Source organism: Poecilia latipinna, unplaced genomic scaffold (assembly GCF_001443285.1).
Source record: "Poecilia latipinna isolate Pla-1442-1.1 unplaced genomic scaffold, P_latipinna-1.0 Scaffold1848, whole genome shotgun sequence".
NCBI classification, from domain to species: domain Eukaryota; kingdom Metazoa; phylum Chordata; class Actinopteri; order Cyprinodontiformes; family Poeciliidae; genus Poecilia; species Poecilia latipinna.
This window is the reverse complement of record NW_015114464.1, coordinates 4,122-28,090: the sequence shown is the minus strand read 5'-3', so window position 1 is coordinate 28,090 and position 23,969 is coordinate 4,122. Positions and strand designations below refer to the sequence as shown.

Here is a 23,969-nt window from a genome sequence, read left to right as displayed (position 1 = left end):
AAACTCAGGAATTTAAAAAAAAAAACCAGTCCCCCCTTTTTAGATTTTTTTTTGAAAAAAAAAAAAAAAAAAAAAACATAAAAATTTGTTCTTTTTCTTTAAACTTCACAGTTACATAATGTTTTGTGTTGCTCCACCAGGAATTTGAATACTTATAAAGCACAATAGGAAAAAAAAATCCATTATATGGTCATGAAAAATGAAAGGAAATGTTTAGAAATGATGCTTTGGTGGGTAAATGCTAAAACACAAATCAATGGATGAAGAAAAAATCCTTTGCTCCAAAGTCTGATTCTCATCTTTCAGAGCTGCGTGGCAGGTGGAGGTGGACAGGAAGCTCTGTGCATGAAGGCTGCTTTAAATAATCAACTCTGATGCAAAAGGTGGAATGTCAGCAGTAAAGCTGAGCTGTAGAAGTCAGTGAGACGGTGCTGGTTTCAAGTAGCCTCTGCAGAAAACCAGAGGGAAAACCACATGTCAGAAAATTAAAGCACATCAGCCTGAAGATCAACTGCAGGACTGAGCAGAAGGGACTTAATGCTGCGGAAGCAACAAAATAAAGGAAAAACTGATCATCATGGACATACGGGACATTTTGGGAACTTAAAACGGTTTACATTTGATTCTGCTACAAAGGTGAAAAAAAAAATCTTTCAGTTATTTAGTGTAGAAGGGAATTAATGCATTATATAGATTTATTTTACACAGACTGATGAATTTTAAGGATATATTAATGTATAATATATGGCTGAAGGCTCATGAAAACCCAAAATACCTATAAAAAACATTTTTAAAAAAGGAAAGTTCTGTTTTGGCCTCTACAATTATAAGGACTTCTGTCAACAAATGTCCTGCAGACAGTCAGGCTGCATCCACCTCACATTCAGGAAATTAGAAAATACATTCTGTCGACGCTTGTTTGTCAGATTCAATTTTGAAAATATGTTACCTTGGAGCAGGAATTAAGCATATTTTTAATTAATCCCCAAAATAGTTTTTTTAATTGGTCTGATGTAATATTTTAATTTTAAATGTGATTTTTTATTAGCTATTAGCAGAATGAATCCCAATGAAGAAAAATAACTCTGACATCTGTCTTTGTCTAATTAACCTATATAATGTGCTTCACTTTAATAAATAAACTTTTTGATAATATTCTAGTTGATTGAATGGGTCTGTATGTCAAGGAAAAGTTTAGTGGAAGGAAAATGTGCGGTGGAAAATGTGAACGACAGCAACCTGGTGAGGATTATGAAGGAAAAATTCATTCGAGTTTAGGGAGCAACACATAAGATGTGGAGCTGGAGTCTGAGCTTCAAGATGGACGAACACACAGAGATATCCAGTTCACTTCTAAACCAGAGACAACGGAAAAGAGTTGAAGGTTCAAAATCCTTTTTCAGATAAAAGTAAAGTTTACATTTCATTGCATTAAGGTATCAATCTACACTAAAAACAAAAACCAGGCGATCCAATTTTTAAAAACTGAGTTAATTTGTTACAAGAAATAAAATTAAGTTTATCCAAGCAAATATATTAAGCTCATTAAGTTATTATGCTAAACCAATGTAAATAAAGTCAATCTGGCAAACTTTAATTGATTAAAAGCAACAAATGAACTAATTTTCTTTTAAAGTTGGAGCTTCATTCTCTTTTTTTCGGTCAGAGTTACAGAATCCAAATTCCGGATCCGATTCCGGATCCGGAGTGCCATGTCCACTGCTGGTTCTGGTCCAACATGGCCATCTACCAGAACATTTCAGCACACTTCCTGTTTCCTTCAGCTGAAAAACATTACAGAGATGCAGATTTCATTTCCCAGCAGGATCTGGTACCGACCCACAGTACCAAAGGTACCAAAAGCTGGATCCCGGTCTGTTCCAAACGGCTCTGAAAACGTTTCATGGAACCTCAATTTGAGATTTCCATCAGCTTCAAGCCACAATTACCAACTATGATCTGACAGACCAGCTAAAATACTGAAGTCTGATCCAGATCAACTATATTCTGATTTACTGGGAAGCTCCTAGAATGTAAAACGGGGCCTGAACTCTAAAGAGGTCATAGAGGGACAGTAATGGATGAAATATTGAATAGAGAGAGAGAGGAAAAACTCATTACAAGGTAAAGAAAAACACTTGAGTTAATTTCATGGACTAGTTCAGAGCCAGAACAGGTGACAGAAGGGGAGCTGTCCAATATGCAGGCGCGGACTGGCCCCCATCAACTCCCTGCGTGTGAATGAAATAAATAAACAATGAATGGTCCACTCTCCTCGCTCGCAGCATCCCATCTCATGCATGGCTGCCAGTGATGGTCTGCTGGGTGTCAGCTTTTATTGGCACGGCACAAAGCAAGTGCCAAGGGTTCGGTGGGCTCGACTCCCCGCCGCAGAGTGTGGATAAAAGCAGAGCAAAATGCCTCAGCCGAGCTCAGAGGCATAGACATGTTGGGCTGGAACGAGGAAGTGCAGTGGAGAGGGGAGGGACTCAGGGCGCAGCTCCATGGGGCCGCCGCGGCGCTGCGACCTTCTGCACATGGAGCCGGGGAGAGTTGGAAGAACTTCATTCTGCAAACTCAAGGAATAGCAGGTAAAGTGACCTCCACCGCGCTTTTTTGTGTTTTTTTTTGTCGGGCTTCCCGCTGAACTTTCAGGCTGTGTTGGTGGAGCAGCAGAAACGGCTCGGTTCGCCCGAAAAGGAACGATGGAAACGTTTGCGTCTGGAAAAAGAAGCTTCTCCTGTCAGTTTGGGTGCAGGTGCGCCTCAGCATCAGATCCCGGCTGCTGCCGCTCGTTTTTATAAAAGTTCATCTTGTTATAAAACTAGTTACTAAACAGAATCATATTTTAAAACTCAATGTGACGATTTTGTTTATACTTCTATTTTCCGCGTTGTCGACACTAATTTATAGGAAGTAGTGGAAATGTTCCCCTTTTTTCCCATGGGCCTTTTTTCTTTTGGGAATGAGGATAAATAAAATAATTAAACCTATAAATTAATTAAATTTACATAAAAATACTAATGTCGTGTTTGTGGTTTGGTTTGAGCTGCTTGCGTGTTTCCTTATCATTTTAACGCGTTTAACTGCTCATGTAGCGGCACCTGTTGCAACAGATGCGTAAACTTCAGATAGTCCAACAGAACATTTCTGAAGTTTCACAGAATAACCAAAACAACTTTTATATTTTTTTATCAAAATAAAAAAATAACATTACAACCGAATTAGGGGTTTAAAAATAAAAGTTAACTCTGCTCTCCTTAAACAGGAAATCAGTCCGCACCGAGCCGCGCAGGTCGAAAACGCGCTGCGCACTATTAAATAATCAATGAATCAAATCATTTTCCCCAAACCTCAAAACTTTGTATGTGTCTCTGTTCTCAGTTGAACCACATTTTCAGTTTGTTTCGCGTCTCCGTTGGAGGGAAGAAGAAGAAAAACGTACTACAGGCAGGACTGACGGAACTTTTAACACTTCTGCCTCGGAGGCGAAAAGTTGTTCATCAACGCCCAGCAGAAAATGAAATAAAGGAAATAAAGTTGTTTTTCTCTTCCAAACACTAAGAACAAAACATAAACACTATGCTTTCCGACTGTTAATAAATTAAGCCTGAAATTATGAAATTATTATCCGTACTCTTCAGGTTTGACGCAGGGAAAAGTAATAAATACTAATTGATTAAAATATATATATATAGCATATATAGTGTATACAGTTGAAAAATTAATTTTAAATAAAAAAAAATCTGCTAAAATTCTATAGTACATTTAATCAAATTTTACTATAATTATAGATGATATAATGGTGCATTTTTTTGTTTTAAAAAAGAGAGAATAAATAGGTGTGAAGTGAAAGGCAGTACCTGCTCAAATGGGGCTTTTTCAAAGCTCACATGGAAAGTGAAGTGCTGCAAAACCTCTCTGCAGATACATCATCTTTCTTGTCAAGAAGAACCAGAAGAGTGTGTGTGTGTGTGTGTGTTTGTGTGTGTGTGTGTGTGTGTGTGTGTGTGTGTGTGTGTGTGTGTGTGTGTGTGTGTGTGTGTGTGTGTTGGGTGGAGGAAGACAGACAGTTATTAAAATAATTGTACTGTCTGAATAGCAGAGTAGTGAAGTGTGTCAGATGCAAATGAAGGAAACTTCTCCTCAGTGCACCTTTGCTCGCCCCTCCACCCTCCTTGGGCTCCCAGAACACATCTGCTAACACCCTCTACCCACTTCCACCCATACATTTCATGAATTACTGATGAGAATCTCCAAGTGTATATATGGAGAACAAAGGTGACTGTTATAGCTTAATAACTGGTGGTAATAAAAGGTAACCGTGGGAGGAAAAAATTAATAATTCAGCTTCCCTAGAAAGTGCAAAAAAAAGCAAAATAAAGGGGAGGAGCTTTTAATCAGTTTGGGTAGAAATTTAAAATTTATTTGAAGGTAATAAAGTGTTTTTGTGCTGCAGCAATTTGGATTTTATTCTGTTTCCTGATTGCAAAACAGGAAAAGTAAATTTGTTCCCCTTCTTGTTTTATTATTAAGCTTTTCAGATCATTTTAAGTGTAAAACTCTGTAGGTTTTAAGTTGAGAGGAGGCCGTTTTTGGAGCTTTCTCCTGAGTATCCACACTGCGCTGGCGTGGTCCTCAGTATCTGTTAACGGTTTCGTTGTTTTCTCATCTCCACCCTGCTCCCTGGTGTAGCTTTTGCACCTCGCAATGAGCAGACGCCTCAAACCAACCCCCCCCCCTCTAACTCAACCCCAGTGCTTCACCACCATCCAACACACACACATGCACACACATGCAAACACGCAGGAGGAAGACTGAGAATTCTGTCAACCCACAAGCCTCTTCCTGCATCTCCCCACTTGACAAAACTACGACCAAAAACTGTTCCAGTCCCGTTGCGCTTTGTGTCAGAAGTCTTCTCGATGACTTCCACCCCACCAGCACAAATCTTCCACTTGCCCCCACTTTTCTCCACCAACACACACGAGTTCGCTTTGTTTCAGACTGGCAACACTGAGCTTGAATTAAAACATTTTGGGGTTTTAAAGGAGGGGAAAGTGGGATTTGAACGTGCAACGCTGTCAATTCTTTTTTAATAAGAAAAGCTGAAGTACAAATGAGACACTAATAAAATTAGAACAAGTCAAAACTGTCTGTCACATGTAAAGAGTGAAAACAGCTTGAAAATAGAGTCACTGGTTGAGCTGAAGAGTTACTTCCTGATTGTTCTACTCTGTAACTTACTTTCCAAACGCCGAGGCAGGCGCGCTGTGGCTGAGAATGTAGGAACTCCGTCTTAAGGGCTTTATTTTAGTCAAGATAACCCCATAAACCCCCCCCCCACCAAGCATCCGTGCACCCTGACAAAAACTATAAAGGTACACGAGAACGGAGTCCTGTCTGCAAACTCCCGATGCTGAGGTAACATACAAATCATCTGCACCGTTGACCTTTGCCCCCACTCCCCTCCTCCTCTTTCTTCTTCTCTTCCTCCTGCTCTCACACTCGCATCCTGGTTGGCATCTGTAGGCGTCGAGCTCCCGACCTGACGTTGAGCGTTGCGACAGAGCGGACCCGGTTCGCTTCCCACTGTTCGTTCCAAATGTGTGGAGCCATCTGTCAGTAAAACAGGAAGGCCTAGGTTCCCCTTCTCCCTTGGGCTTGTTTCGCTATTTTCGGGAGCTTCACTTCTCCCTGTGTGGCTGCTTGGACCGGGCAGCCGCCCCAGCGCGGGCTTCTTGAAGTGGCGGCGCTGGGGCCGAGGCTGTCGGGGCCCATCTGCTGCAGGCTTGAGGGCCATCCATTATTAATGGGGCCACGGGCGTTGGTGACTCCTCAGATACTCAGCCCTGGCCAGAGGATCGCTTCTGGATCGCCTCGGCTCATGCAAAAAAATTAATAAATAAAGAGAACTTCTGTCCCTTGCTGCACTTTGCAAAAATATTCACACCCTCTGAACTTTTTTTCACATTTTGTCACATTACAGCCTCTAACTTCAGAGTGTTATAAGGGGATTTAGGTGAAATGTGAAAATATTCTTTTTAATAAAAAACTGAGGCGTTTAGGGGTTCAACATGCCTTGGTCAAAACTCTTTTGGGATTATTGGATTTTGCTCATCTGGAGATCAAATTTTCTTTGTATAAGTAGTTTAGTGGGAGTCAGACTGGATGGAGAGCAACTCTTAACAGCATTTTTTTACAAGTATATTACATCTGGGCTATTCTAAAACATGAATATGCTTTGATAAAATCCATTTCAGCTCTTCCAATGTTTTTAGGGTCATGATTCCCCCAGAAGCTAAAACTTTTCCTCCAGTCTTTATTTTTTCCAGACTCTAACAGGTTTTTTTCCAGGATTCCTCTCTGATTAGCTCATCATATTCATATCAACTCGCTAAAAAAAGCAGCACCAGTTTCTCATACTAGGAAAGATGAATTTTCAGTTATTATATTCCTCCATACAGATCAAAGTTTCTCTCATTTGACGAGAGAAAATTCTTCCATGGGTGTCTTGTCAACTCTGTCTGACTTTCCATTCCCTGCTAAAACCACAGCATGATACTGCCACCATCATGTTTCATGTTTGTTGTGTTTCCTAGATGTCAAACTTCCTTTTTCTCTCCCAGAGTCCTGGTTAATAGAGTGTGTGGCAAATTGTTGTGTCTGCAGCTCCTCCAGAGTCACCACAGTCCTCCTGGATTTTATCTAGGAGTATCAGAGTAAAGTGGGGTTGAAAAATCATACATTATTTTCCCTCCAACTCACAATCCTGCTCTTCTTGATGTTGGTTTCTCACAGAAAATCCTGATAAATTGTGCAGAAGTTTCCTGTCTCGTGCCCGTTCTCCTTTGACTCCTGGCCTCCTCGCAGCCATCTATCTCTCAGCCGCCTTTTTTTTCTCCCTCTCCGTGATTCTGATGGTGTCTGCGCTTGGGCCGCGGACTCAGCGATGCATGCTCAGTAAATTAGAGAGAACACGAGCGTCGATCAGCCGGGCACGCCGGTCGCCCGCATCCCCCGTGACCCTGAGGCCAGTTAATTTTCTGCTTAATTTTGCGGCAGTCAGTTTGCATTTTTGGATGATTACGTGGCAGGAAATTAACAATAAATAACAAATGTGGTGTGAAAGCCCATTCCCACCAGCGGGCCCCTGCGAGCCGGAGCCGGGGCCGCGCTGCAGCTCAGCCTCTCTGTCAGGGCTTATAATGAAAACGTCTGTAATTCTTTGTAATGTAACACGGGGGACGCTGGCTGTGACAAGAGTTATCCCGCTGTGCTGATGGAGTCACACCCTTAACTCCACTCAAGCTGCTTCTAACGTTGAACTTGATTAAACTTATACACATCTACATCTCCTCTGCAGAGTACTTGCACCGCATGGAGACCGAAGAGGCCCAGGAAATGGCGCAGATGCCAGGTAAAAGCTCGCCCACCTCATGATTGAAATGTAGCGCACACAGTCGGGACAATAGGCCCACAAACAGCCACTTTGCATCAGCGGGAGGTAATTTATCTCCTCCTGAGAGTCATGTCGAGGGGTTGCATGGTGAGTGATGGGTGTTTGCTGGTGTGTGTCCTCCCCCACCATCCCAGGCAGGGAGAGCCCCCCTGCCAACGAAGCGTCTGAGGAGGCAGAGGAGCCCATGGCCGTCCCCGAAGACCTGTCAGCCGGTTCCACCCATCAGCAGAACAACCGGGGGGACAAAGGTACGACTGCACCCACAGCCCAACCAGGTCTGGAGTAAAAAATAAAGAATCACGTGACCTGCAGGGAGTCTAAAAAGTATACACACCCCTGAGTTAATTGGAAATCAATTAAAACTCCAAGTTTGCCTTCAACATGGCATCTATCGCCTGAAAAACTCAAAAATCAGTTAATTATGTTCAAACTTTCTGAGCCAGGGACAAAAACTGACCAACTTTAACTATTGTTGGGCCACAAAATAGAAAAACTAGAAAAAATTATTGTCGTCTTTCATATTTACCTGCTTGACAATAACAGTTCACAAAATCTGTAAAAAGATCAAAAGAATAAAATGGATTTAGACTGTTGTTTTATTTAAAGAAAAACCCAGCAATATCCAAATCTGTTGGGTCATCAATTTTGAAAGTTTTCCATTTTGTTGGCCACATTTTTTATCATTCTTGACTTGTGGTCAGGGGCTGACCGAGATTCTTTTAAGGCCACAAATGGTCCCCGGGCCACACTTTGGACTACAAACTAAAACTTTGTTGAAACACCTTTTGGTTCATTCAACTATCTGAGGTCCACCAGATTAATAAGACTCTTTAAGTGGCCCCACATATTTTCAGTCCAAATTAACCTCTGGACTTTGACTAAACCATTCTACAACTTAAATTTTCCTCTTCTGAAGTCAGACTTTATTGACCTGAATGTGTGTTTGCACTCAAAGTGATACTGACAAATAAAATCCATCTTTATCTTCAGATCTGTAACAGAAACCAGAATGCTTTGAGTCAAGTCTGGCAGAAAAAAACAACCCCGCAGCATGATGCTGCCACTTCCATCTTTCACTATGTTCATTTCCAGCATTATTTATGGAAGACTTGAAACTTACATCTTTGTCCAGAAACATGGATGATGCAGGAGATTGTTCTAACAACCAGTACTTGTTGGAACTTGTTCAGATTTAATTCACACCCCTCTCCTGACTGATACCTTTGACTAATGAGATCATTTTGATCCTTTATTGGATGCAAAGGAACAAACATATCAGATTCACTATGATGGCTGTTGAAGGCTGTATGTAAAGATGCTTCAGTAATGTAATGCAAAAAATTAGAGCAAATTTAAAAAATGTTTCTGCTGCATGATGTAATTTTTCAGGTACATGAAACAGATTTTATGTCACATCTAAGGTGGAAAACATTTTCATATTAACCATCATGGCCTTATTTTCTACAGCAGAAAAAACTGGCATTTTATCAGGGGTGTGTAGACTTTTGAGAATCGCTGTATGTGTGTGATGAGTACGTCCAATGAAGCAGCAAACAAACAGGAGCCAAAATGTAAAAAACACTGCAGCAGCATTCCCAGTGCATCCAAATGAAACCCAGACAGATATGTGAAAATGTCAGGATCAAAAGCAAAACACATATAAAAATGTTTAACTAAGTTAATCCCATGTAGCTCCATCGGGAGTACACCCTGAACCCCCTGGAAAAATTCATTTAGAGATGCAAAGAGACACATTTAGGTCATTGGCAGGAAAGGTGGAGGAAATAGAGACGCCTTTGATCCATGGCATGTCATTAATAACCTCAATCTTAAGGAATACTTAATGTGGCCTTGATTTGAGTTTGTGAACATCAAGCAGGGGAATTTGATGGTGAAAATGAGGATGAAGCAAGCTCAAGTCTCCTAACATGGGTGGTTTGTGAAAGAGCAAGAAATATTCATCATTCATGGGTGTCTAAGGAAAAAACCCTGGATAGAAGGTGAAGATTTAAACTCTGTAGGTGTTTAAGTGGAAATGTCTCTGCTTAGGATGGAGAAAAAAAATGGCTGTGTTCATCGTGACAAAAAAAGGCTCGTCATGTGCTATCTGCAGCGTTCCACATATCCAGATAACGGCAAAGATTAGCAGCACGCAGTCAAAAATAAGATGCGAGAGGAAACTGAAATAGGATGTGTAAGAGTTTCCTAAGAAGAACTTGCCATCAGACAGTTTCAACACTCCTGGAGATAAAGAGTTTAGGAGCAGGGCCAAAGCAGAGAGAGATCAGCACAACACTGCACCACAGAGGTCACACACCTGTGCACACACACACCCACACCCACACCCACACACACACATATATATACATATATACATTTATTACATATATATATATATATATATATATATATATATATATATATATATATATATGCATGCTTACTAACAAAGGCTTTCTCTTTGACTTTACCGGTGAGGTGTCAGGAAGGGAACTTGACTCAGGCAGGAAATCTCCTTACACTTCGTTCTTTACTAGACCTGCAATTTCTGCTGAAAAATGTCAAAGAGCACGTTTTTAAAAAATGTTTAGCTCCAAATGTAGAAGAAAAACAGCACAGTTTGTGGTATACGTAGATGCATAATGCATATATATGTTTAATCCATGTATATTAGCGTGTGAGCATATCTCTGCGCAGGGACAGAGAGAGAGAAAGAAGGGAAGTGCAAGTATCTGGTACATCTGTGCATGGCTGCTTCTGTGATAAAAGCCAGAATGAGTTAAAATTATCGCCCAGGATCATGTGCTGCTCAGTTCTCTTTAGTGAAAAAAAACAAAAAACACAACAGGCAAATAGTGGGCCCAGGGAGCCTAAATGTGGGACACGGAACCTCAAAGTATCGAAAGCTCGAAACCTCAAAACCCAGGTTGTTTCCTGTTGCAAATAACTATTCACAGCTCGGGATGGAGCTTGTCGGACCGAATAGTCACACAGTCTACAAACACACACAGACAGAAAGGAGGTTTAAAGGTCATGGTGAGGCCCTTTTCTCATTAGCTGAAAATCATGGAGAAACGTTGGGTTGAAGTCACACGTCTTCAAGCTGAACCTTCCCGCTGATTTTTTTTTTTTTGGTTCTCTTTCACTTTCTGTGATTCAGATGGAGCCTTTTGCTATTTCAGAGGCATGAGACTGAAAGGGAGACTAGTTCCCGAAAACATGGCTGCAAGTTTTTTTTGTCGTGTGTGAGGGGAAAAGTAGGCTGTATTTAGCGTTCCTGCAAGTTGTGCTGAATGTGTCGCTGGCGTGGTTTGACACTTGTGGTTCCTCTACCTTGCACACCAAGTTATTTTCAGGCCCTGAGAGAAACACAGAAACAGTAACTTCCAGCAGGCGCCCTGCGTCCACGCTACGCCGCTAACATGTCTCCCTGCAGCGATCCGCTGCAGGGAGACATGTCATAGTTCATCATCTGCTCTATTAGTAATCTGAGGATGAGATCCCCTGTATATCAGGTTGTGACTTTTTATTGTTACCTTTTGTGTTTGTCTACACTGTGATCTGACACCTGCTTCCCAAAATGAAAAATCAGGATGTGTGATCATGACAAACATAAAATAAAAGCTTTCTTCCTATTCCATATTTAGTCACAACTTCCTCATATCCATGAGACCTGGGCGGCTGCCCAGCGCTAAAGGTTCCCTTCTCTACAGTCCAGACTGATCATGGCTTCAACATTTTAGCTGCTTTTCAATTCAGGTCACCTCAGTTTAGGTTCATTTATCATTTATCATATCCAACTGGATATAAATTGCAAAAGTGCTCCCATCCCATAAGATTGTCCACAAAAAGCGTCTCCATGGCTGTCTTGACTGCTTCAACATTGCAGGACAAAACAGCAATGGACAATGTCCCCCTCATAATACATGTCATTTTTACTATATACATTTCTTAATATATAGCATGTAGGTTAGGAACTCACGTGTAGCTAAAATACTTAAAAAACCGACTAAAACACTAATAACTTCCTATTTTAATGGTTCAAAAACCAAATATATCTTAATATGCATTAATGCACACAGCTGAAACCGTCTTGTCGCTACCGCAGAAGCTAACATCTACAATCTTCCCTATTTCTGCTCCCGGCACTTCAGCCAATCAGAGCCAATAAAAATGAATGCCACTTCTTGATTGGCTGCTTTTCCAAAAGCCAGTCAGTAGCATCTCAATAGCATTGAGCCGAAATATTTAAACTTTTTTGAATATTTTAGATATGCTCTAAAAAATTCCATTGGTGAATTTTCCGCAAATTATCTGGACTCAGAAAAATCTGATAATACTGAACCGCGAATCGTCCCTTTAGTTACGTTTTGTAAAAAACTCACATTTAATGTTTGAGTTATATTTCAGTAAAATATGCTTTGAAGTTCATGACGTTCCAGTGTAACAAACTTGATCACTTCAAAATCAGCAGGAAGACTTACATCATCAGTGAACTGCTTTGGCCTGCCTGAGAGAAAAAAGAAAAAACTTGGTGGTTTTTCTGAGAGCTTCATGTTTTGCAACACGTGCAGCGCAGTCTACAGAAGAGATGTTTGTCTGAGCAAGTTGCACCGGCTGATTCTCTTTCACATTTACACACAATGCATAAGATGTCACAAATTCATGGTACATAGCAGAAACTCACTAACGATTAGCAACCTCCTCTTCCCCCTTCTTGGTTATGTGTTGTAATAAAGGAACAATAGTCAAAAATATATTAATAAATCAAATATGACTTAACTGATAAAACATTAGTTTTGTTTTAAATATGTTGAAAATGTTTATAATACATATATAAGCAGATATCATCAGACTAAGCTAACGCTAGTTAGCTGTGGAAGCTAGCAACACTTAGCCAAACGCTTGTATCAGTCTGATGTATGAGCATGTTTACACCAGAAAAACTAATTCATGTTATAAATAAATAAAAAGGACATAGTAAAGTACAAGAGGACAAAACATGGCTAATTTCTTAGCTAACAATAACCTAACAACAAAAATGGCTACATTAGCATGCTAACAAAAATGAATGAATTCAAATAAATTTCAAGTGTTTATATAAAATTGATTAAATACAGAATATAAATGCAACATGTGTTGCCCCCCAGTAAAGATGTGTTTTAAAAAAAACTTTATAAAAAACCATTTTTTAATTGTTGCAGTTTCCTTGTTTCACACCAGAAAGTGAAACTAAATAGTGTTAAGAAATACGTTTTTTTTTTTTGTTTTTTTTTTTTTAAGTAGAGTAGATATAGAGCAGAAAATTGTATTCACCAATGTTGGACTTCCTATTTCAGTGACATGGAGGCCCATACTGGTGCACTCTTCAAAATGGGAATCAGTTTTATTCCCATTTTGTTTTATTCCCTGCATAAGTTTAGGAAGGACAACCATAAAAATAGATACTTATCTAAACTTGTCCACATAAACAGTTGGAATAAGAACTAAAAAGTTGGACGTTGGAAACAAAGTGCCACGTTTACCTTGTACCATCCATCATAAGGATGATTAAGGATCTGGATGACTCGTCATTGTTGATTAAATCTTAACTTCTGCTTTCAAACAACAAACCCTGCAGTTTATGACCTTAACTTCAACAGCAGTTGGATTTTAAGGTTGGATAATGATCCAAAGAATACCAGCAAATATCTCTGAATGGCTAAAAACTAAAACAAAAATGAAGGTTGGATGTTTTGGCATGATTTTAAACATGCTTTAAAATGTGGCTGACTTAAAGTTATTAGGTTTAGATGGGTAAATACTTTGTCACATCTTGTTTGGATAGTTTTCTCTCCTTTATTTCATCAAATTGTCATTTAAAAATTGCAATTTGCTGGATTTGCAAATTGTGACAAGAGCAAGAAGAGAAGAAATGTGTAAAGGAGATAAAAACTTACTCACAGGAACTATATTTGTCCTGATTTCATATCAGCAGAATCATGGAAACATTTGGTTTAACAGATTCATGTCAGGATCCCTTTTCAATCGTAACAAATATAGGAAGCGTGGTTTGCAAAACTAAAAAAAAGTAGAAAGAAGTTTGATGTGCAAATCAGATAAACAAAGATAAATGCATTACGTGACCTGGTGATCCTTATTCCACTTCACCTCCTGCTTTCTGTTAGCAGACCTTTATGTTCCCTCTGACTCGTTGCGATAAAGAAAAAAACTGTTTCAGTTACATGTTGTTTAACAATTCCTTTCCCGTGCTTCCCTTTCTGTCACTTCTCCATAATTCTTGGTATTTCAGTTAGACAGGCCCTCTTTCTGAAGCTTCCCCTTTTTCCATGGATTCCTATATTTCATGATTTCCACTTGTTCCTCTTCAGTTGTACAAACAGAGACGGAGGCATGGGGAAATCAGGCTGCTGCCGAGATGTGCAAACCACAGGCTGGTGGCTGTGGGACTTGCACGATCCGCCGGTTCTCTTACACATTTCTAAACGCTCTCTGGTGGGAAAAGCGGGAGCAAGCAGTTTATTGCGCATGACACTTCTCTTTTTTTCTGATCAGTGGAAAACCACAAATCAAATAAACATTTAAAAATTGCTTTTTTATTTGTATTTTGTCCTCAGAAGTGGTTTGCATTGATGAACCATGCAGAATTTGACATTTTGGCCAGTTAACTCGAGGTTTGTGCCTGCAGTGTAGGTGAGGCTGTGAGCTCTCTGTTGCGCTGATAGTTTCTGCCTCAGTCCCTAAAGTTTGACACTGCTTCCTGTGTCTCTGTTTCCTGTTTATCTTGCTGTCATTTGCTTTACCAAAGTGTGATGGTGTGAGATGATCGGCATGTTGAAGCATCTCATCTCTGACATCCTGACGGCATGCTTTCCAAACTGTGTGTCCTGACCGTTTGTGCTTCAGCAGTCAAACGGCCTGTTGGTGCGTAGGCTGCTGTCGCTTCACAGAATGCCTGAAATAGGAGGGAAATTCTTGAAGATTTGATGCATCGCGGAGCAGCGCATGAAAACGCCGCAGCCTGACATTATCATAAAGCCGCTGTGGGTTTTTTTTTGTAGCGCAGGGTTGTCACGTACTGACTCGTTTCCAGCTGGAGAAACTGAAATGATGAATAACCAAAGATACAGGGATCATCATGTGGTGCTGAAACAAATGGGCGTTTGATTAAAGTTTTCACACCTCCTCAAGATTTCCACAGCTTTTAGCGTCAAGAGTATTTAAAAAAAGTATTTCATTTGGGTCTTATGTGATAGACCAACACAAAGTTGTACAATATTATAAAATACTGAGTACTTTAGTTAATTCATCCAAGAATCTTCAAAGAATCATTGATAATGCTGTGGACAGGAAGGATCTCCAGTAGCAGTCAGTCCTGCATTGAATCTGGAGAGGCCTCTGACTGAAGACTATTACAAACAGGTAGAGAAATGTTTTAGTCGGGATATGATCATTTCCCATCGTGATGGATGGAGTAGATGGTTTGAACTTCCTCCTTCTGTCCCTGCTCTGCATCCATGAAGCCTCCTTTTCAACTCCTATGTAGTCTGGGGTTGAAGTTCAGGCGCTATCTGAGCTTTAAAGATGCTAGTTAGCTACTAAAAGTAAAAAAATTGATACACTGTTCCAAACTTAAGCAGCAAATACGACAAGGAAGACTGAATAGGACAAAAGGGAATCTGATGTGTTTCACTCTAAAAGATGGTGGTGGCAGCATCATGCTGCAGGGCTTCCTTTAAAGGTTGTTGCTTCCTTTAAAAGCATTAAAGGAAAAATAGATACAGCTAAATGCAGAACAACTCTGTAAGACAGCCTGTTATTGACCGCCAAAGGAATAGATTAGATCAAACCTTTTCTTTGAATTAATTAGTCAAATTTTAGATCCGTTACAAAAGCTTGAAATTTTTATAAAACTGGAGGAGACACACCCAAAAAAAACAAAAAAAAAAACAGGTTTCTGTAAAGTTTTGAGTCTGAAAACAAATGCATGCTAAACTTTGTGTTGGTTTGCCAGATAAAATCCCAGATAAACAAACTGAAGTTTGTAATGTGGAGAATTTCATGAGGTGTGAATACTTTGGCGAGTTTCTGTGCATCAGAGCAGGGAGGCGCTCCAGAAATACAACATGTTTGTTCAATGTGACAGTTCATGTTTTTGAAATACAAGCAATTGCAAACCTACACAGAAAAACACTTGAGCAGAATGATGAACAAAAAATATTTTAAAAATTCCTAAAATCAGATTTAAAGAAACAGAAATTTGTTATAAAAGATGTATCTAAAGCAAACAGCAAAAGGGCCTCCAATGACCTGAAATAGACACCAAATACACAAAATATCATTAATTTATTGAGTTTTAAAGCTGCAGTATTTAACTTTTATAAAAATATGTTTTTTACATATTTGTTAAAAATGTCACTATGTTGTGACGGTTTGTTATGATCTGCATCCCTGAGCTACTATAGCTGAAGAAATGCACCATCAAAAACAACCAACCAGAGCCAGGAGGCAGGTCTTAGCGCTGTCAATCATCCTCACGTACTTGCTGCTAAATATGCTAATAACAGAGAAGCAACTTCTCAGTACAGGAAAACCATTTATCTGCCCTCAGTGGTAGCTGTGCTAACTAGCCTTAGCATGGCTACCAATGAGGATCTGCTTGATCGCGCTAAGACCCGCCTCCTGGCTCTGATTGGTTGTTTCTAGTCAGTATTGGGAGCACTGGGAGGAGGAAGAGGAGCTGACATGGTGACAGCTTTAACAAACATGTAAAAACACCTGTTTTTTATAAAAGTCACAAACTGCAGCTTTAAGGTTCAGACTGTCAGGATAATGTAAAGATTTACTTGAATAAATCAAAGTGCGCATCTTCTAGAGTTTGACATGATAACAGAAGTTTGCTCGTATTCTAAACCGTGGCCCCCCCTTGCCCTCTCTTCCAGCCTGTAACATTAAAGTTGAGGCTCGCAGTGATGAGGAGAGTGGGCTGGCCTGTGACATGATGAATGGCGTGGAGGAGGAGGAGTGCGCGGAAGACTTGCGCGTGGTCGACCCCTCCGGGGCCAAGCTGAACGGCTCACAGCCGAGTCCCGAAGCCAAGGCCTTCTCCTCGGCTGGCGGTATCCGACTGCCCAACGGGAAGCTCAAGTGCGATATCTGTGGGATAGTTTGCATTGGCCCCAATGTGTTGATGGTGCACAAGCGAAGCCACACCGGTAAGCCGCCTGCAATGTTTCTTGCTCTTCCTCTGCACCCATGTTGACTGTCAGTATGAAAGGGAGAAGACTGTGTGCTGCTGTGGCACTTCCTGTTGTTCAAGAAAAACTCTGTAGCTCTGCACCACATCTGTTTTATTCAAGCAAATACAAAATGTAGCACAGTGGCCTCTACTGAAAATAATAAAAGCATACGTTCAATCTCAAAAACACGATGAGAGATGCACCAATCAGCCAATCATAAATGGATGATTTTCCCTAAAAATCTATTTTTTCCCCCGTTTTTTATTAAATGCATGAAAACTATAATTTCCTGTCTGCAAACACATCAAACAGCATTTCTAAATAATGCAATTCAGATAAATTTGAGTTGTAATTCTCACTTTGCAGAAAAATCTGGATCAACAGATGAAAGACGCACCAATAATCGTCTTCGATTGCAGCTCAAATGTTTAGAAATATTATTTTTAGGACATTTTTTTTTCTCTTCTGTTCTAAACTTTAGAAAAGAAAAGCAGAAATCAGGACTGATTGCTGCATCTCCTCTCCCTCCTGTCATGCCTGAAAGATTCTCAGCATCACATTTAACATTCATCACTTTTCACTTAAATTTCTCCTAATAACCACCTGACAAACACTAATTATCCATTAGTTTCTGAGCAAAAAAACACACCCACCCTGAGATTAGAAGCAGGATATCTGCTGCAGTTAAATGGAATCGACTTTAAAACGACAATTATCTGGCTGTTAAAAAGTTTTTCAGAAATTCAGAAATGATATGCTATTGTATCGGAGCCAAACCAGTGGTGGGGAACATCTGCGAAAAAGCCACTTAACTGTCAAGCTTCTGAAACTAATGAAACTCAAAATGGAAGAAAGGAACAGTCGACTGATGCAAATGCAAAAGAAAGTACGCTAAGAGATTTAATGAAATGGCTCCTATTTAAAAAAGAAAATATTCTCCACTACGTCTTTTGCTCCTGAAATGCATTTTTAATGAATTTCCCTTTATATTTTTGCTGCTTCACTGGCGACTCTTATTTTATGGCGGGCTTTTGAAAGAAAAAAAAAGCCATAATATAGCGTTTTCAGAGAATGCCACAACACGCGGAAAGGCTGGATATTGGTTTATTCCAGAGGCGCTGATCAGGAAGACTGGCTCTCAACACAAAGTGTTTCCTTCGCTTTATTCAAATGAGGCTGAATTTGCATGGTGATGTGGCGCGCTTATTTTAGAGACGAAGAAGAGGGGGGGAAAAATGAGATTTTCAGATCAAATTGACCTAAGCAATGGTGCATTACGGAGCTGGCAGACTGAGTGTGAGAGGCTCATGTTCGATCAGAGCGCCGGGGGACGAGGGGGGCGCGGGGAGATGGAGACCCTCCCGCCGGCTGCTGGATCGCTGTCAGCCCGGCAACGCTCCATCATCCAGCGTGTTCTGGCGCCCGGGGCGCTTGTAGCGCAGTGACCCTGCACGTCTTTGTGCTTATCCACATGAAAGACATTGAGACAGATAAAAACATATAAGCTGAGCAGCAGTGGTGCACGTTGTGCTTTCTGTTTGGGTGCGTTCAGAGTGTCTGCTCTCTGTCCTCAGGCGAGCGGCCGTTCCAGTGCAGCCAGTGCGGCGCCTCCTTCACCCAGAAGGGCAACCTGCTGCGTCACATCAAGCTCCACTCAGGGGAGAAACCCTTCAAGTGTCACCTGTGCAGCTACGCCTGCCGCAGGAGGGACGCCCTCACCGGACACCTGCGCACCCACTCAGGTGAGCATCAACACACACACACTCCTACACACACACACACTCTGTTGTTCTAGGAAAACTTAGGACAGAGCAACTTCTGCTGTGGACAAAGTGAGACCTCAGTTCTTTATAAGAGGAAGTTGACAGCATGGAGATATGGTGTCACTTTTTTTCTTTTTTCTGCACATGCTTTGCAGAAGTATGTGCTAATGAAATTGGGTGTAAACAACGAGCTCGCTCTGAACAGTTTAACGGAAGAGCGGAGGGATAACCTGCACGGCTAACAGCCATGCATGTGCAGGCGCTCCGTGTTTCACTGCGTTAGGAGAACCAGAAGAGGCGCAGTGCGAAATGTCAGATCTTATCTGGAATGAATCTGTTTTCTGCAGCACATTTTCAGGCGACCACAGGCTGGCTGGTACGGATAGAAATGATGAATTTAAATTAAATAGCTGCAGTGAAACCACCAAGAACATGCAAAGTAGGGCGGAGTTTATCTCTGATTTTATCTCAACTGAAATATATTTAATACAGATTTATTTTAGCTGCTTCATGATGATTTTCAGACAAACTACAAATTCTCCTGGTCAATTAAATAAAATGTAGATTTTTTTAAAATTTGAATAAAGTCTGACTTTATGTAAAATATTTTATTTAATTTTTTACAATTTTATATTTATTAATTTATTACTTTAGATATCTCCCTTTTCTATATAAAGTTAACTTAATTCAATAATATATATATTTACCGTACATTTTTAAAATATTTCATTTTTCTAAACAGCTGAAAAGTATGTACTTTTTAACTGAAGCAAATTTGTCATTTGTAAGTTTGACACTAAAAACATTACAAATTAACTAAATAAAATCTGAATTAAAAATGCGAATTGTTTTAATAAACTATTTTTCATAATTATTTAATTTTAAATGCATTTATTTATTTGATTTTTAAATATATGATTTTCTACAAAACATCTACTTTAAACATTTATTTTATTTAAGTTTATTTCAATATTTTTTCCTTTCATAAAATAAAGAAATCATATGCATCTAAAACTGGCTTTTTAAAGAAGCTAAAAAGAAAATGTTTTAATTTTTTTCTGAATGTTAGTTTTGTTTTTTTGGATGAAATTTAAATAAGTAATCTCTATTCTTTATTTTAAATAGATACTATACTATTATTATGTGTTACATAAATGTATTATAGATATTTGGACACTCTGCTCTTTTCTACAAATATATTTGTACTTAATAAATAAAAATGAACAAAAATGAGAAAAAATCTTTTCTATTAGAGGATAAATGAAATAGTAAAAGAATTGCATTTTTATGAATTTAATATTTTACCAAGATTCTCTTTAATCTGCATTTAATACAGACACTTTCAGACAGCATGTGGTTTTGTGAGCACCTTGATAGCCCGTTTTCTGTTTCTTTGATGTATTTCAGTTGGAAAACCGCACAAGTGCGCCTACTGTGGCCGGAGCTACAAGCAGCGCAGCTCCCTGGAGGAGCACAAGGAGCGCTGCCACAACTACCTGCAGTGCATGGGCCTGCAGAACAGCATCTACACAGGTTGGTGGCGCCGAAACGCTCCCCAACGTCCGCCCAACTCTGAGACATCACATACCAACAACACTGATCTGCCTGAGGGCCTTTATGATCCACATGATGATGACTGGAGGCATATCTGCATAGGATTGATCCTCTGAATGCATGAGCAAATACCAAGAGCTTCACGTCAGAACAGTCCGCTCTGAGCCCCACACACAGGAAATACATAGGAATACCATCCGGCATGTATCACTAGGCTCCACCTCATCATCTGATAAGAAAAAAAAAGGACCAGTTCAAAATTACTCTGACGCTGAAATCTACTTCTCTGTCTTGCTTTCCAGTAGTAAAGGAAGAAAGCAACCAGAATGAGCAGAGGGAAGACTTAAGCCAGACGGGATCTGACAGAGCCTTGGTGCTAGACAGACTAGCTAATAATGTAGCTAAGCGTAAGAGCACTATGCCCCAGAAGTTTGTGGGTAAGGGCTGTAATCTGCTTCTTTTGTGTGAATTAAAATGCTTTTACTGTTCTTAGCTAAATAGTTACAGCTGAAATGTCCTTTATGTTCACTCTGCCACCTCGGCTCTGCACAGTGCATGCCTGAAGATGGAGCTTGTTTCATTATTTTAAGAAAAAAATAACTTTTAGATTAACAACAGGGAACATGAAATACAGGTGTCAGACCAGGGTCTTACTGAGAATATGACAACATACAGTGCCAAGCAAAAATAGTCACTTTTTTCACATTATAACCACATTTAATGTATGAAGAAAGATACTGGAAGTCCAGGCTAAAGGAGACGCAGCAAATGTGTAGAAGATGTTCTTGTCAAGTAAGATCAGAAATACTGTAATGTTTCTAGCCTAAATAAACTTTTTATGAATAAAAAACCAGGACATACCAATAAATTGGTCCTAGTAAATTAATTTTTGAAGATCTGATAATATTTACATGAGATCTGATCTTATTTACCTCAGCAAAAGCCTGAAAATCCACCACTGTCCCATTTTGACAAACCCGTCCACCAGGTAATGTCTGCACGTGTGCAGTTAGCAATAGTCACCCCATTGTAGCTAAGTTTATGATTTTGTTGCTATATTTAGAGACTTTTCAGACAAAATAATCTGTATCGGCCAAAATCAGAATCGGCAGGTCAGGCTTTTTTAACGATCAGTGATTGGCGCCCCTATAAAAGCTGAAAAGTCTCCCAAAACCCACCGTCCCTACTTTAAAACATGGCAGTGGCTGCATCATGCTATGTGACAGCCTGGAAAAAAAAACATTTTAGAGGCGGCAAAACACATTAGTTTTGAACTGAGGTTCATTTTCCAGCATAAAAGAATGATTTACATCTGTTTTTGAATGGTCTAGTTAAAGTCTGGACCTAAATACAGTAGGGAATCTGGAATTATGATGCAAAAATTACGTTTCTAACTGATGCAAAACAAATTATATGTGTTGGAAAAGTAACACCGGATGTCCCCCGGACATGAGGTAGTGGCAGCATTATGCTGTGGGGATGTTTTGATGGGATAATACAGGCTGCAAAAGTGAAACAGGGAAGTGATTCGACTTCCATCACTGTAAACAAACAATCAGAACTGTTATGTTTTGATTTAAGTTAATGCATATCTATGTGTTAGAATGGCCTAGTCAAAGAAGAAAGCAGCAAATTTTTAAGTTTTTAGATGTGAAAAATGGTTGGGTTGATCCAAAACAAGACTTGGCAGCTGGTTTTACTCAGTACTGACTCAAATAAATGCCAGATTTATGATATTAAGACTCGTAAAAGGAATTATTTTAGGATGGAAATATCCTTTATTGTCCCACAGATGGGGAAATCAAAGCAAGTAGACTCACAAAGATAGAATGTAAAATATATAAAAGCAGAATAAGGAGTTAAAGAACTGTACAGTAAGAGGGAAATTTCGACATAAATACTTTGTTGTTACAAAGAAATTGTGTACTCCAGTACAAATGAATGTTAGTTTAAAAAATTTTTTAAAGAAGAACTATTTACAGTTAGCGACAATAAAAAGCAATTGGCTGATCATATAAAATCTCTCTAAAACAAATGAAGGCTTGTGGTGTTAAAAATGTGAAAAGGCTGAAAGGTTGTGGCTGAGTTTGCACGGCACTGTACGTCCCTTTCTGACTAAGCTAGAGAGCGTTAGCCTCAAGATGTGACTGAATGTCTGGGAGCGTCGGTGAAGCATATCTGTGTCTGTTTCTGACCCACCAGGAGACAAACGTCTGTCGGATCTGTCGTACGACGGCGGATCGGGAGAGCTCATCCAGCCGCACGTCATCGACCAGGCCATCAACAGCGCCATAAGCTACCTGGGGGCGGAGTCTCTGCGGCCCCTGGTCCAGACCTCCCCGGCGCCCTCTGACGTCGGCATCGGCTCCATCTACCCGCTCCACAAGCCGGCCCCCGAGGGCCACGTGGGCGCCGTCCTGTCGGCCAAAGACAGCGCGGCCGAGAACCTGCTGCTGCTGTCCAAGTCGGCGCCCAGCGACAAGGACGGCTCGCCCAGCCACAGCGGCCAGGACTCCACCGACACCGAGAGCAACAACGACGACCGGACGGGCGCGGCCACCGGCCTCATCTACCTGACCAACCACATGGGCATGAGGAACGGCGTGCTGCCCCTGGTCAAGGAGGAGCAACAGAGGTATGACGCCATCAGGGAGGTGGCTGCCGACGGCTTCAAGGTGGTGACGGCGGACGGCGAGCAGGTGAGGGCGTACCGCTGCGAGCCGTGCCGCGTACTCTTCCTGGACCACGTCATGTACACCATTCACATGGGCTGCCACGACCACAGAGACCCCTTCGAGTGCAACATCTGTGGCCACCGGAGTCAAGACCGCTACGAGTTCTCATCTCACATAACCCGGGGGGAGCATCGCTGATGAGCGCCCCCTTCAGTCCACAGTGGAAAAACACAACATATTACCAAGTATTTGGTCTATTTTCTAGTGGAAATACCTTAATTCACTTGAAATAAGACAAAACACTTTTCATTAGGGATGCACCAATAAATCGGCCCTGATTTCCTTAATTTTGGGAGCATGGTGATTAGCTGATACTTATGTGAACTTGGCAAAGGTCAAACAATTACCCACTGCTGCCAATTTAGCAACATTTCAGACAAAAATATCAGTACGGGACAGAATCAGAATCGGCAGGTCGGGCTTTTTAAAGATTGCGATCGGCCAGAAAACTGCAATCGGTGCTACTCCATGGATGAAAAGTTACTAGTTAGTTTTGTCTTATTTCAAAAGTACTAAGATATTAGACAAAAAATACTTAGTAAAGTTTTGTGTTTTTGCAGTGCAAAAATGACAAAGCAAATACCATTAAAAAAAACCACTCATCTGCAATAAAAGCGTAGAAATACATGATGTAAAATACACTCCTAATGTCTGGAAGTTTTTAAACCATTTGCATGTATGTTGATATATGAATATATGAAAAACATCTCTTTTTTTATTATTTTAAATAAAAAGTTTCCGAAAACATGAACAACTGTTGTAGAAAATGCAGCCAAAAATACAAAAGGACCTTTTTCTTTTTATTCGTATGAACAAGACTTGCACCAAAATAAAAAAAAGAACAAAGATTCAGTGCAAACAAAACCCAGCTAACACTGGAGGTCAATACAATCAGTAAAAGGTGAGCCCAGAGTCCTGTAAAATGTCTCAACCCGTCACCTTTTGCTTGTCTTTGTGGGATTATTTATGAAACATTTACATGCTTGTCTGTTTTTTTATATTTATTACAGTGATTGGTGTTTTGTGTTATAGAGTAGCATCTTTTTTCTGTTCAGCTGTACTAAAAATGTGTGTGAGAGGAATTTGTGTCTGCTGCTGGAGGCTGTTCATGTAAAGGATCAAGATCTGCTGTATCGGAAACTAAAAGTAAAGTTACCATCATCTGGAGAGAGGGTTACGCTTTCAAGATGTCAATAAAGGATATTTTATATATGCA

At 40.3% G+C, this 23,969-nt stretch overlaps 1 protein-coding gene across 6 annotated transcripts; it reads left to right on the top strand.

Moving 5' to 3' along the window:
* Positions 1 to 2,317: 2,317 nt before the first annotated feature.
* On the top strand, positions 2,318 to 23,969 carry LOC106934719 (DNA-binding protein Ikaros-like). 6 transcript variants are annotated; one of them, XM_015014801.1, is made up of 8 exons: positions 2,318 to 2,591; positions 7,367 to 7,420; positions 7,597 to 7,710; positions 16,405 to 16,677; positions 18,276 to 18,443; positions 19,872 to 19,997; positions 20,324 to 20,455; positions 22,221 to 23,969. In XM_015014801.1, exons 1-8 carry the CDS (start codon positions 2,447 to 2,449, stop codon positions 22,889 to 22,891), a joined length of 1,683 nt encoding a protein of 560 aa, XP_014870287.1. In that variant the 5' UTR covers positions 2,318 to 2,446; the 3' UTR covers positions 22,892 to 23,969. The 6 variants fall into 6 exon arrangements, with proteins under 6 accessions (XP_014870287.1, XP_014870286.1, XP_014870288.1 ...); XM_015014800.1 differs by having other exon boundaries at positions 2,320 to 2,591; positions 20,321 to 20,455; XM_015014802.1 differs by lacking the exon at positions 20,324 to 20,455 and having other exon boundaries at positions 2,321 to 2,591.